Source organism: Aquila chrysaetos, chromosome 3, assembly GCF_900496995.4.
Source record: "Aquila chrysaetos chrysaetos chromosome 3, bAquChr1.4, whole genome shotgun sequence".
Taxonomy (NCBI): domain Eukaryota; kingdom Metazoa; phylum Chordata; class Aves; order Accipitriformes; family Accipitridae; genus Aquila; species Aquila chrysaetos.
The window spans coordinates 20,706,990-20,722,517 of NC_044006.1; the positions used below are offsets into that span (position 1 = coordinate 20,706,990).

Consider the following 15,528-nt stretch of genomic DNA (forward strand, 5'->3'; position numbering starts at 1 on the left):
AACTGAGATACTGTGTTATTTACGGATGGGAGGAGATCATGATTCAGGCAGCTCATCCTCCGCTCATGTTGATCAACTGTTCCTAGCACTTATGAAAATATGCTGTAGCCAGTTTTATGCTGTGGTGAGATGTTGAATGGCTTAAAATACATTCTGATCTGCCAGAAACAAATGTTCAGGATGGCCCCACCACAAAACTTCACTCTGAGTTTACACATGCTACATACATTGCAGAAGAACTACTTTAGAAATGGTTTGCTAAATGTGGCAAATGCAAGTGCTGCAGATTTTAAATGGAAATGCTCAGTAACGTCTGTTGCTGATAGGTTTAGTGAATGTTCTTGAAGGTGGATAACTGAAAATGATACAGTCTGATGCAAAGAAGCCAAGAAATATACACTTCTATTCTCCTTCCAACCATCGCATAGTCTTTATTAAGCAGAATATTAAATTAAATCTGAACAGCATTTATCTCCTAGAATTCAATTTTTCTGACCATACGTCAGATAAGTCCATTCCATCTTCTGTCTGACTTTTAACTGCTTGCTAATGCAGTATCCATTGCGAACTGCATATGGTAGGAAAAAGATGATGGGATACTTGTCTGGATTCAGAGTAAGGCATCCAAAATAAAATTGAGAAAAAAGACCTTAATTCAGCAAAGTGTTTCAGCTTTAAGCATGCAAATAGCCAATGAATCACATGCTTAAAGTAAGATTCATATATGTGCTTCTTGCTAAATTAGGCATAAATTATATCTACATATCAAACAACAACAAAAGCCCAGTAAAAAGACAAAACAAAAAAAACACAAAGAAAAGATAACCATGAAAGCTTTGGTTCAGAAGCAATGTTCTCTCAGATATAATACAGTCCACATAAGGTCTGTTTTGTTTTACTCAGTCACTTTATTATTTATTGCTCAGTATCAAAAGGAATAAAACTGACATTGATTAAAGGCCATTGTGAGTTGTAGGTAATACTCATATAATTCTTTGTATAGTGTGATGCACATTGTAGGGATAAATTGAAATCATAGAAGACTAAAATAGGAGGGAATCACAGTATGATGCAATCATGTAAACAACAGCACATATGTGGAGATTAATACAGATTTCCTTTGTTCACTTGACAGGCCTGATCAAAAGTAGCAAATATTTTAATTCTAACAAACACTTGAGTTTTTCCTTTGAACAGGTGAATATTAAAAAAAAATAAATCTTATAAAGTGGAGTGGATTAATATGCCTCTACTGCTCTTCCTCTTGATCTTTAAGGCTTATCAGAATCCTCTGTTGTCCCACTGAGTTTATTGGTTACGTAGGAAAATGAGCTGAGCAGATATTCATCGTTGAACTGAAACCCCCCCCATTTATAAATTGCTGATATTCCCACAGCAGATATGAAATCAGATACTTTTGATCAGCCAGGAGGACATTAATAGTTGGTATAGACCACTTACATTATGAAGGACCATGTTTCAGCAGTTGACACCCCTGCAACTTCCTCTTCTGCAATTAAGTGATACGTAAGTGCTGCAAAATGTGTCTCTGAGAGGTTGAAGCCTGATCTGCTCTGTGAACTTCTGGTCATGTGTAGAGTTGCACTGGATTTCATAAGGCTTTGAGTCAGGTCAGCTATTCAAATAGGGCAACCCAACTATTGAGACCCGGGCAGTGCAACACAGACTCAAACTGCCTCAGTATATGAAAGCAGGTCTACTAGCTTGTTTTTAGAAATAGTGTCAACTTTGCAAAGGCCTATACTAGCCTGGCAGCATGTGTGTTTCTTCTTGCAGTATCAGGATTTAGGACATCAATTTGGGGTTAATCGCAGTAAAGACTGGCATTCAGTCTCAAGCTGGTCAAATAAGGCATGAATTCAGCAGGGAGCTTTGGGATAGGACTTAATCTCTATGTCATAATACGTGCTAAGCTGTCTAAGTGTATTTGGTGCAATTACATCCAATTAAATACTTGGAAATTAGGTTCCCTGTCTTTAAACATCATAAGGCCCCTGGTCTACAACAGGATTGGCACTGGCTGACTGGTATAATTTAGTCAAGATCCACAGGTCCCACAGACTGTGCTCCAGGTACCAAAAAGTTCATATGCCCAAAACATGTTTGAAGATGGAGGCTTGCATGGACAAAACAGAGCTGTCTGCACAGTCTTACTAGGATGGAAAAGGTTTACATGATGCTCATGGTGGTTTATGTCAAGGAGGAATTCATGTCAGTGTATTCACTGCTGAATCTGCAAAACTTCTATTTTGTAAATGAAGAAGATGCCTTTGGTGTGTGAACACAATGCTAAGACACTCAGCGCCTTTCTGTCACGAGTTCTGGATTTTGATAATCACAGACTTCACTTCTGTGTGCAGTCTGTCCTTTCCTAGCATTTTCAGTCTTCCGGGGGTTAGCTAACTGTTTTATTTTTTTATAAATAGGATTAATATATAAAATCTTTTAAGTGCAATAAACACAGAAAAATATAAAATGTTTCCAGCCTGTGGCTCTCTCCCAGCATTTTGTCCATTTTCTGTATCACCAGAGAAAGGTGTAGGAAACACAGAGGGACACTTCCAAACAGGCTTGTGAATCAGAGGACCGGCTATTTTTGTGAGCTAGAAGAGCCACCATCACACCCAACATACGCTGAGAGCTTTTGTTCATATACAGAGAAAACAAAGGACACACAAATTCGCTACTCTTTCATATAGGAAGATTGCACAGAAAGAGAAAGCTGCCAACTTCCAGGGCACAGTGCATTTCTCGAACTGATGTTCACGTGGTGTCTCCAGACTGCTTTGTTATGAGACTAAACACCAGGATTAAACGCTTAAACTGATCGGTTGATACTGGGGACAAAACTGTAGAACCACAGCCACACTTTACTACAAGCATTGGACTGTAGTATGAGGACAGTTTGAATGGTATTCTCCCCCCTCCCCCCTAAATACACACTTCAAGCAAGAAAGCAGTCCAACAGTTTTCTAAGACACAAGAACAGGACGCGAGTTTAGACCTTCAGAACAAGCTGCCTGTCTCCATCAGGGCTGTAACAGCCATCTTGCACCAGAAATCAGCCCAGACTTGTTTTTTCCTTACCTTATTCCTGTTAGTAACCAAGGACCTCTGATTTCACTAGCAGTTTCTGACTATATTTTCTTTCAAACATTCCACTTATTTCTTAGTGTTGTTGTGGCAGTCTAAATGTCTTTTTCTTCTTGTAGTTGCAGTTTTCTCACTATTTCCCTGAACATCTGCAAGACAGCCCATCTGGGTTGACACAGTGTGAGATGAGGCAGACAGGCATTGCCAACAAAGGGCTCCTACTGCAGCAAGTGGGCTGTTGGAATCAGATGTTTTCTAAGACGTCTATGGGGACAAAGCCTTTCTTCTTCCCGCTGTATACTTTGATAAAGCCATCGTGTTCCTTTTCAGAAGTCACACAAATCTGAATGCAAAGAAGGTATGAAAATAATAAACTCTTTGCCATGATCAAAGCGACAAATTATTCCAGGCTATTTATCAGGTGAGTTAGGCATCCCACTAGTTACTTCTATAACTAGAACAATCCCTTTTAGACTCTGACCACTTTGATAAGAAACTCAGACCCATATATTCAGAGACCTACCTTTCCCCTGCCTCCCTGAAGTGCCACATATACATGAGCGACATTAAAATCATTAAGAACTTTGTGGTGGATCAAAGATTTTGAAACTTGAATTATGACTTCAGCCTACTGTAATGATTGTGATTTAGCTGTCTGTGTATGAGAGGAATGGGTATTTCAGATCATGAGCTAGCTAGCTCCCTCAACGGCTGGTGCTGAAAAGGAACCACGACGCCAAGGTGGGTCACTTGTAGCAGCTGATCTGAGTGCAAGCATATTCTCTTTTGCATGTTGAAGGAGCCAACGTACTTCTCAGATGAGCAGTGGGTTATGTTATTTATTCAGCCCTTGCAGCTACAGGTGCCTGTTTTGGATACCAAAGTATGTGATCTGAATCCAGCTCTGCAAGCCTGTTTGCCTAACATGTACTCCAAATGGAGACAGTTGTGGTGAAACCATGTGGTCTTTACAATAGCACAAATACTACATTGTGGTAAAGGTTTGCATTTCATTTCAGGAAGACCTTTGTGATCTCAGGTATTTCCACTTTGGGGCCCTTCCTGAGACACTTCTGGTAATGGCTGAGCCATTTGAAAGCCTAGTGGCACAAGTACTTCAGACTGGGCACTTGAGCACAGAGCCACCCAAAATAAAGAATTGTTTTCAAACATCTGTGCCAAAGAATGATATAGTTCCTACTAATCAAACACGGCTAAAAAATAGCCAGAAAACTGATGGTCCTGTTGAGACCAACTCAGTGATTTCTTATGATGCCAGTGCCAGGTCTTTAAATGCCTCTGTCTGGACTAACACTCACAAAGGCTCTGTCTGATAAGTATTTACAGCATTTAATTACAATAATTCAGAAGGTATGAAATGAACAAAAATGGCTTTAAAGTGTTGCTGGCTAAATCCATTTCAGCATGACTGTTATGGATTGTATGGTGACACCTAAATACCATGTCTGAATTCTGGGCCAGCTTGTCCTCCTGTTGTTACATACATAAAATTACTAGCAACACTGATGCTGCCAGGGAGAAATGAAAGGTCATAAGAAGGAGGTGAAGCTGCTTCATATTTGCCACCTCCAGTATTTGGAAATGGTCAGATCCATCTCTGTACCTGTAAACAAAGGTTTGGAAAGCAAATCGATTCATTAATTTTCTTACTTAAGCTACCTTCTTAACACTAACTGAATTGGATCCCTGGGGCAGAATGACTGAGCACACCAACAGAGCTGACATACAATTAAAAATAAATGTATTGTTGTTTAGGCTAAATCACATGGAAAGCATGGGAGAAGTATGGAATTGATGCCATTTAGTTTAGGTTCTGTTGCAAAACAGCCAAGCTCTTTGTATCTTGAATCCCTAGCAGAGCAGCTGCTTCCTCTGCAGTCACATTACCATTCGAAGCAGAGAGGTGTAAAGCACATGTACACAGAAAGGTGTTTCTGACTACTGCTAGGTGTTGGTCTGTGGCTCTGAGAAAGACTATGAAAACTTCAATGATGAGGGCAAAAGCCTTCAGAGAAGCATGAGACTAAGGATGGCTGAGCATGGCAGAGTATCCAAGAGTAGGAAAGAGCATCTTGGTTGAAAGATGCCCCTTCTTGGTTGATCCCTGCTGTTGTGTGGGAAAATGAGCCTCTGCAGCTTCTCCATAACTAGACCTGGCTGGTTAAAAGGAATGCCTGACTCCATCACTGTGCTTTCCTCCTAACTAAAGATGTCTGCAAGACCTCTAGCTTTTTGCATGGGCCAAAGAGTCCCCAGAATAGTCAGATTTCCAGAAGTGACCTCCAGCAGGTCTGCACTGCTCACTAGCCATGCTGGATTTCTTGCTTAACCTCTGGTGCTGTGCAGAACATATTGCAAGAACAGAGTTGCTTTTCCCTGATGTCTTGTACTGTCAGCAGAATGATTTGTGAACAAAAGAAAAATACTGAGCTTTCTGAACACTGATTTTCTTTATCTTTGGAGTGAAAAAGGATGGCAGATTGGGTCATTTTTTAGAGTTTTTTTTGGTTCTGCTGCTGGTTTGAGTGCTCCTTGATATCAGTGGGAGTGCTCTGCTACAGCAATAACTTTAGATCTTCACTGGGCATGAGGAGTACAAGGGCTTTCTGTAAGAACTTCTCTCACTCTACGTACTAATACATTGATCTGAATTCTCCCAAACTCCAGCTGAAATTCTCTCACACTATTGCATGTGCCGGCCCCCGGATGGCAGAGTTTTTTTCCCCACAACTTCCCAAGGAAGGGAATGTGTCGGGGGCAGACTGAGCTTGGCCACAATATGCCACACTTTCCTAATCCTGTGCAACTCAGAAGGCCTCCTGGGGCTGTGGCAGCTGCCAGAGCTTTGCAAAGCCCTGGAGCTGCTCCAAATTCTGCAGTTTCAGAAAAGACGGAACACAACAACATCTTTGGCCACTTTTGTCCTCATCCCCTTTTGTGAGTGCTGCCAAGGATTTCACCCACAAGTTGTAGCCTTGGGATTTGGCTCTTGACTTTCTCAGGTGAGTGTAAATCAGGAGTAACCCCAGATGAGTGCATGGTAGTATCCAGAGTTTTGGACTCCACCTGATGAATCAGCTGTTGCTGAGGACAGCAGAATGGATTTAGCCTGGTGACAGATGGCAAACATGATGGTTGTGAAGGCACAAGGTCCCACAGCTACTATCAGGCGATCTTGGTTTTCTGTATCAATCTGGAAACTGCTTAAAATGGCAGCTACTCAGGCTGGCAAGTTTTGGGGGGAAGGCTGCTGGCCTGACAAGGTAAGCGAGCCACTGAGCAGCCACTCCCCAGTGAATTTGGTAGCAACACAAATGGAAACAAACACTTAGTTTATTTTTTTACCTGCACCCTGGCTCAAGAGGTTAGTAGTGGAGTAAGCCACAGGGTAAGAAACCACATCTCAGGCTATTTCTCAGTCATCAAGTGATCTCAGAACTAGCTGAAAGTGGGATCTAATATTATAAAGTCACTCCCCCATTCTTTCATCTCATTTTGTTTAAAAAAAACCCCAAACACTAGAAACAAAACAAACAACTGTTTGGCTGTTGTCTGAACTTGTCAACATCTGCCCTGAGGATTTTTTGTCCATCAGTCAGCCCTGAGCAGATGGGGGAGATGAGCAATTAGGAAATGATCCTTTAAGCTGCACAGTCATTAATACTCTCCTGTTCTTCTAAGTCCTGTGCTTTGAATTTGGGCTTCAGTGGCAAATTCTCTTTGTCCAGGAGTAATTTTGAACTTGCTCTAATTTTCTGCAGCTGTCTTTTGCTTATCTTTTCTCTCCCATATATTTAACCCATCTGTCAGCCACAGACTGGCTCTGATGAAGTAGGAATTTGGTTATGAGGACAGTAGAGTTTAAAGAGCTGTCCTGGAGCCCGCAGACAGTGCCAGGTCAAGAGGTCTGAAAGCTCAAGTCTTCTGTTTGTCTGTAAGAATGACAGCACAGGGACACTGTGAGTTTCCACATCTGCTGCTGCCTGTGCACTGGAGTTCTTGCCTGTGTGAGCTTTGTAGATGGAAATGGTAAGTAGTTCAGTTTTCACACCCATTCGGCCATGGTGCAAATGATGATGAAACGTTTTATATCAGCTGTTTCATTAGCTTTTGGACTGAGAACACCAGCTTGTTTCACCTACCGCACTTCTTTAGGGTTTTAAAGATGACCTGGACTAAACTGGATGCATAATGGGCTGTGCCCATGTTTTAGACTCTTGCAAGATTGTGTGCCATTCAGTATCTCTGAATGAATGTGGACACCCACCCCTGTTCAGCAAGACTGACATCAATGAAAATCAGAGATAGCTGGAAAAAGACCCTTTTTCCCTTAAGCCTAGCTGTGAAGTGCAGTGGTTATAGTTGGGGAGGACATGAAGAACTGCAACATCACTTTCTGCACTGGGTTTGTGTTTTAAGTGATTCAGCCTGAATGCATAAGTCACCGTGACACAACTGATTTTCAAAGGCAGCTGAGTCATGCTCTTAGAAGTTCAGTATCCCAGGATGAAAAATGTGGGGACAAAAAGTAATTCCTAGGCAGTGAGGTGAAAAGCCAGGTAGCAACAAAGCATCCAGACTAATCAGAAGAAGACCAAAGAGAGGTGGATCCCCCAGGGCTGGAGACCTGGACTGGAATCCTGCCTTGTTGAGCCTAGCCTCATGAATATGTTTAAACCCATTCCTAGACTATCCTGGAGTGGCTAGATCATATCTGCATATACTTGCTAATGTACATGTGCTAAAAGTGACTCTTTCTGAAATTTGTGTGACTGGGGTGTTGGGGTAGGAGAGCAGTTTGTCCCCTGTGCTGTGGTGCCAAGGGGACAGCAAGGCTGACAGCTCTGGTTTGGAAGTTGTGGCCATCACAACAGCAGTGGGCTATTTGCAGTCACTGCAGAAGCTGGCTGGGAGATGCTTTTGGTAACAGGGCTAGTTTGTATCAGTGACATTTATAAAAAACATCCATCGCAAAATGGATCTGTTGCACTGACCTTTGTGTAAACTCACAGTCCACATCTGGAACAGGCAGAGAATTTCTGATTGCCAGTCTTGTTACCAATGTCATGGCTTGGGGTCATTTCTATTACACAAGATCACTTGTGCAATTTAAAATCAATTATGTTATTTAATCAATCACAAAAAAAACCAACTCTAAAGTGGTTTGAATTAGTGTGACTGTAGACATCAGAGAGGCAGCCAGTGAAGGGTGTGAGTAGGTTTTTTTTAAAAGAGGTTATTTCCTTTATTTAAGTAAGTAGGATGTTATAAGAGGAGTAAAAACAGACATTCAAACAATAGATTGTTATGACTTCTTTAAAAATAAGGATGACCAAAAATGTTAGAGGCTTTTTAAGACATGCTTTTCCAAACATTGATGATATATTAGATATGGTGACTTTTTGTTTTGTGAAAAGAGGTCAAATCAGAGCCTGTAGTCATGCAAAGAAGCATTTGTATAATGAATTTGTGGTAATGAACTAGGGTAGGCTAAAGCAGAAGTTACAGGCTGGAGAAAACTTTATTTATCCAAGTAATGGTACAATCAATCATAGTTGGAAATTATGCAGCCAGTATTGTGTGTGAGACAGCTTAAAAGAGTGGAGAGCCCCAGAAATTGGCTGTTTTTTTGCTTCCCTCTTAATAATCTTGCTTTACAGATGTCAGAGTCTATGTCTGCCTCCCTTTCACAGATTCCTGACTGAGCCCTGTGGTGCCCAGTCATCTTCTGAATTGGATTCAGGACCCACAAATCTGTCAGTGAACCCTAAACTCCAAGATATTGATGTCTCTGAAGCAGTACAATTTTTCTCCCCCAGGCTGGGTTTCATATTTCGTAATGAAATTTTCAAGGGATCCTTTGTGAAGACTAGCTCGTGCATATTGCTTAAGATGGGTGAGCAAATTGTGTTGTTTGTCCCTCAGTCCTCTCCTTGAGTATTGGCTTTTCCAGAAAGGTTTGCATGAAGCTGAAGCTCAAAATATTATTCCCAGGGCATGAACCTGCCAAGCGATTCCAGAGAAAGCCTCACCCACTGTGCTTCAAACTTTGAAAATGTCTCTGCTTGCCTGAAATGGCTTTTTTTTAAAGCAGTCATGTGGCATTCTTGATGTGAATATATTGCCTTTTGCCTTACAAGAATAGACTCTCTACCTGGGAACATTCATATAAGGCACAAAGGGGATAGAGACCTGCAGTATAAACCATGGATGGTATCAAGCAATATAATGAAAATTCATATTACTGTCATTGGATAAGTTTTTCTGTTGGCATGTCATCCTTGCCTTTGTTGTCAGAATGGCTCTGGACTATTGTTAGACCCTGTAGAATTTGAGCCAGTGAATTAACAGTATAAAATTGAGACAATTTGCTATACTATAGTCACAAGAATTTATTAGACCAGTTAATGAGTTTTTCTAGCTAAAGTGAGACTTGACAGGAATTGGTAGCAATGAATAATCTCCCCTTCTTCCTAATTTGGAACAAGCCAGTGCTTTGCACATATTACATATATTGCACTCACAGCACTCCGGACACTGTGCCCAGAGACAGCTAAAATGGCTGTTTACATCCCACAGAAATCCCCAAATAGAGAAGGAAAAAAAAAAAAAAAAAAGAATTCTGCTAAACTTTTCCCTGAAGTCCCATTCAGATTACTTTTTTCCTTTTTATGCCTTCCCTATTGCACTGCCCTCTCTGCTTCACATAGAAAACAACGGGGAAATAAAAGACAGAAACTAAGAGAAATGGCTGAATAAAGAAGAAAGAAAATTTGCCTTTGGAAATATAAAATAAAAAATTCCCAAAAACAATTAAAATGTTTTTCACGATAAGAGATTTTCCACAGTGAAGGCAAAGTTGTTTTGTTAAAAAAAAGACAAAAAATTATGCCATTCAGATAGAGGTTTCCATGGCAGGCACACGTCCCACAGGCTATATTTGGGAGAACTTGTGCTCCTGTCCCCATGCTGCCACTACACATTGGCCCTGTGCATGCTGCCAGCTCTCCCTGGGGGCTATTATGGGGGGCTCAAACCCTGTATGGAGGGACAGCAGGAAGCAGATGAGCGTCCATGGCCTTGCTGTGACTGTCCTGCCTGGAAATTACTCAAAATGGCTTTGAAGCTACTTGAATGTCTCCTTTTTTGCATAATTTGTGGAGGGTGGAGTGGGATCTGTTGGGTCTGCTCCTTTCCTCTCATGTCTCTGCATCCATGTGTTTGTTCAGTCTGATCTCTGCCCTCTGTTTTACACCAAATATTTCTTTCTTTCTTCCTCTGAAGCCTCTCCCACATGCAGTGAGGACCCAACAGCATCCACATTCAACCTCAGCATTTGCATGGGTTTGAGATAGAGCTGAATAAGTTTGTTAAAAAAAGAGGAAGTAGTAGACAGATGGGATGGATTCATCCCTTTCTTTACCTCCTGCCCTACCAGAGACGATGATGCGCCCCTGACTGCAAACTCCTTTGTGAGCCTATTATGAAACAGGGACAATAGGAAGTCATTGTGTTTAGATGAAGTTGTTTGGACACTGTGGTTTTGTGAGAAATGAGACAAGAAACTAGGCCCTCACTGTTTGCAGCAGCAGCCACACTAACAGAGAGGATCTGGTGTGCCCACTGGCGAGAAGGGACTCAGACCTTGACCATTCCCTCATGCTGGCATGCCATATTCCCACACCACCGTTTCCCCAAGCTTTGCCCTTGTGTATTGCTTATTCTAGAGCACAACAGGTGCAAAACCTTTCATTCTGCTTTGGTAATATTTTTTACCTCTGTGTGAACATATAGAAACAATCAAAAGAGGTGCAGGGTAGAAAAAATTTAAGCACTTTCTCTCTTTCTAGCAACTTCAGGGGTGCCCAATGTACTATATGCACAGGGGCATTTAAAATATATTCTGGTCAGTGTATTGCTGTGCCTTCCTTAAAAAGCTGTGTGTACCCAAGGATTGTTAGCACTTGTATGTTTTGCTGTGCCACAAGACAGCAGCACCAGCAAAGGTATAAGCTAATCTTACCCACCCGTGGAGTGAAGTGTTACAGAAGTTCTGTGTGGAAAAATCTATGGCCCTGAAATCCACCCTGATGCTAACTTCTGCTCTACTTTATCAAAATCAGTGGCTGTCCAGGCACTGTAAGGCAAACAATTCCTGGTGATGTGACATCAATTGCCAAAGGAAAGGAAATACCTAATGAGGTAGAAGGTACAGTGAGAAAAATCTAGCTTTCTATTTCATCCAGGCATCAGAGAACTCAAGCTGTGCGCCACCCTTAGTCAGCCATCCTCCTATTTACATGAGCTTATGCCCAAACCTGGCTGTCCCTTAGTGCAGGTTTTAAGCCATATTCTTCTCTCACTTCGCCCCAGCAAGCATTTATAGCAGCATCACAAGACTTGACGCTTGGATGTATTAAATGTCTGGTAAGAATTGTGTTAAAAATCACATTTAAAATCAGATCAAAGACAAACCTCATGATAGTGGCCATGGCTTTTGCCTAGTGAACCCACCTGAAGGATACAAAGTAGAAGGAGCTGCTGAAAGTACACCAAGGTGAATGGACCCTGTGAGTCCTCACTGTACATGGTGTACTTTAACTCACAGCAGCACTTCTAGTTTAGCATAAATTACAGCCTGTAGAGAGGGTGTGTAAGTGGTGACACAAGCAATTAATGATTAAAGATACTTTGCAACTTGTGAACAAGAGTTAAATTTAAGATTTACAGGTTGGTTTGGTGCTACCTTAACTCTATTGCTCCTAAAGCCAAAACAATATGAGCTCTGTTTAGATCTTTAGGTAAGTTAAGGTGTGGGGAGGGAGCCACTGTCTTTTACTACATTAGCTCTAATAATGAGGAGAAAACCAGATCATTTTTCAGGCACACAAAGTCTACCTCTAAGATGGTGTGTTCTTCAAGCTGTTCCTCTGAAGTCAGTAGAAGTGTGCATTTTATGTAATGTATATTTATGAATGTCTCTGAGACTGAAAATTTAGGCTACGTTAGGCAGGGAGTATGCATTCGCACAAGGCCAAACACTGCTCTTAACTGGCTACTAGACACTATTACTGTACAAATAATAAATCTTGTAGTAAAATTGCAGTGAACAGCATCTGCCTGTGCTTATCTTGCACAACTTTCCCTCCAATCATTGGTCAGACCGCTGGATGCTCAAGTCCAGTGGGGAACCAGCCCAGGGGAACTTACCTGGTTCTCTTTCAGAGTTATCTGTCCCTGTTCCTTGCAGCCAATGAATGTCCTGATGCACCTGTAAATCTTCTCATCGTGTTGCACTCTTTGAACAAAGTTAGCAGGAAAAAATCCAGTTCTGTCATCAATTTTCCCCTGTGGAAAAAACACATTGATAGAAGAAGATTGTTAACACTAGTATTGAAAATAACATATTTTTCCCTTTGGAAAGAAAACAGATATAAAATAATTAGCACATACCTTCCACCAGTCTTCATTGGAGTCTTCCAGAAGAGTAATCATATCCCCTGGCCTGTAATTAGAAGAGGAATAGTAGTTAAGATTTGACTCTTAATTGTTATGCTGCATCAGCAATTCCACAGCAATTCCACAATTACCTTCGAACAGGAAGGTTATCCTTTCTTGGTCATTTTATCTGAGCATTTGCTGCAGGTACACTCAATGAGGCAGCAAGGTTTTCTTCAATCATACATGGTAATGTGGAAAGATTGTCTCTGTATATTGGGGCTAGACCTTTATTTTGAGACAACATCTGCGAAGTGGAATTTTTGCTTCCTGTTTAATAAGAAACTGTTTAAAATACAGTCCCTATTTGTTACAGGGATTATCTTGTTACTTCAAGACATTTCACATTGTTGGGACACACCACTTTATCATCTGTGTTTTCAAGCTGTGATTGCAGAAGGAAGGCAGCAGGAAAATAGTTCTATTTAACTGACAAAGGCAATTAGTCAGCAGGGATATAATTCTGCCCAAGAATCTCTTTTTGATTTGAATGGGACATATTTACCTTTATAATGTGTGGTGCAAGTTTGTAATTGCTAAGTATCAGCATCCAGCTGACTAGTTCCAAAGCAGAGCTAGGAGAATAATTTGGCTGGAAACGCTAATAGCAAAATGTGCTAAGCTGATTTTGTGCAGGTAGTTGAACAGTTATTTGACCTCCTTCCCCCCATTGGTGGCACTTCATCAACATTATTATGTAATTACAATAGCACTGCATTGTAGAAAGTAAGTGGCAGCCCATTTCCAAACGGATTAACCTCGGAAAGCTCTGTCTGCTTGATAACAGGCATTTCTTTGATCTTAATAAAATTAATGGTTGACCCCTAATTATTCAGCTTTCCTTGCATGCCCTGTTAGGTTCACTGTATTGTTGAGGTATCAGCACAAGAGCTTGCAAACGCATCTGGAGCATATGATGGATAATGGGTCCAATTTAATGGGCTTTTTCAGAGCACGCATAGAAGATGTGGACCTGTCCAGGATGCATCTAGAGGTGGGGATGGTGGTGGGCTTCTTTGGTCCACTTTCCAAGTGGTTATCATTACTGCTGACACCTGGAGAAACAGGCATCTGGTCTTCTAACACTACTCAATCTGAACCAGAGTTTTCCAGCTTTCACAGAAAGGCGTTATCAATAGGGCAACAGGGTAGGATTTTCCTCAAGCCCTCCTCAGGAAGCTGTTCCAACATGTTTGGAATAATTAAATGTTGCTGAGGTGAGAAAGGAGGCTAGAGAAAAAGGACAACTTAGTATCCTGGTGGTAAAAGATTTCTTCCATGGGAAAGGACATCTGAATACCTTATTGCAGTTAAAATTTAATATAAAACACTTAAAGCAGTATTGAGGGAGCCCATCTTGCCATTTCAAAGTGAATAGGCTGTGACACCATTGGAACCCTTACACTGCAAGGAAGAACACTTTCAACAAGAAGGATTTGGAGAGCCCCATCCTCCAAATACCCTTCAGCCTGGTTATTAGAAAAATAACTTAGAAAATATAAATTTATTTGGCTGTCAGAGAAAGATGGCAACTGAACCTAAAGTCTCTCCATGTCAGTGGTCTGAGCACTGAGATTTTTAGATGTAAGACCTGCAGATTTTGCTTATGATATTTTTTAGCACAGGACTAATATAGATGTCTCTAATCTCCTAAAAGGATTCAAAATAGAAGTCCCAGATGGACCTATGTTACTCTTGCTGCCTATACTTAGGCTGCTAATCCCTGAAAGGGGGCAACCTCCTTGGTGTTTACTACTGGTTGAAATCATTCTCAGGTCTCATCTTTTTCTTCTGTAAATCACAACCCTGGATAAGTTGTCTGCTCTACGTCAGTGCTCTAGATTTCAGTAGGTGGCAAGATAGGTGCTCATCAGCCCTAAAGTGGCTGGGCAACCACTGATGATCATTGTAGGTCCCTTCCAACTATTCTATTCTATTCTATTCTATTCTATTCTATTCTATTCTATTCTATTCTATTCTATTCTATTCTATTCTATTCTATTCTATTCTATTCTATTCTATTCATTGCAGTGTCTGAAACCTGGGGTTGCTTGTCTCTTACATTGCAATATAAGGCCATCTCTTAGAATAAGCATATTACTGCAATGTCCTACTTTACTTGGAAAACCTGACTGGCTGCTCCTGCTGTTGAGGAAGAAATCAAGGTTGTGGTAAGTACTAATTGCTGCTGAAATCAGGGCTGGCACCTCTCCACTGCAGTAATCTGCCACCCATTGCATCCCCTCAGAGGTGAGCTGAGATCTCCAGAAATCTCCCCTAAATCTTTTTCCCAGCTCAGGTCCTTCCCCTGCTATTTGCCTTCATTATGTTAGGGCTGATCAGTGTCCGGCTGGTCCCTGACTTGAGTTCCCAGGACAGTGCTTGTCAGTCTTGACAACATTGCTATGCTGAACTCATCTCCAGCAACTCAACTATGTTAAATGAAAATTCATGCAACTGAGCTGAATCCTGCCTGGCTCTGCAGTGACCAACAACATTACTAGCTATTTGGCATCCCTTATGAAACAGTGTTAACCCATGTATTACTGAATTTCTGGCCATGGGACAAACAATGCTGCTGTAGCTGAGCAACACTAGTCTAAAACCTGGCTGGTGCCTCTGGAAAAAGCCTGTTAGGCATGACAGTCCAGGTTGCAGACCACAAGTTGCTTTTTCCCCTAATATGAGGGACAGGAAAATTTTGAAGAATGATGTGTTTTCCAGATTGCTATGTCTTGATGAAGATGGTAGTCCACTGCAGGCTTGTCTGACCAGTGTTCCTCTTCATGGAACAAAAGTGCTGGCTGGAATACACCCCTAAAGGAGCAGGATGCAAAGTGGAATCCCTCAAGCAGAATAGCTGACAAGTTGCACTAAAGGTCACCATACCCTGGG

At 41.4% G+C, this 15,528-nt stretch overlaps 1 protein-coding gene across 2 annotated transcripts in view; it reads right to left on the minus strand.

Annotated features, from left to right (window-relative positions):
* Positions 1–405: 405 nt before the first annotated feature.
* The window catches only part of STAC (SH3 and cysteine rich domain), a 75,777-nt gene continuing 60,654 nt past the window's right edge, over positions 406–15,528 (minus strand). For both annotated transcript variants that reach the window (XM_030010323.1, XM_030010324.1), the window contains exons 9-11: positions 12,589–12,640; positions 12,346–12,483; positions 406–3,457 (exon numbers count right to left, since the gene is read on the minus strand). In XM_030010323.1, coding sequence (XP_029866183.1) covers positions 3,359–3,457; positions 12,346–12,483; positions 12,589–12,640 — 289 coding nt within the window. In that variant the 3' untranslated portion in view covers positions 406–3,358. The remainder of the gene's footprint in view (positions 3,458–12,345; positions 12,484–12,588; positions 12,641–15,528) is intronic.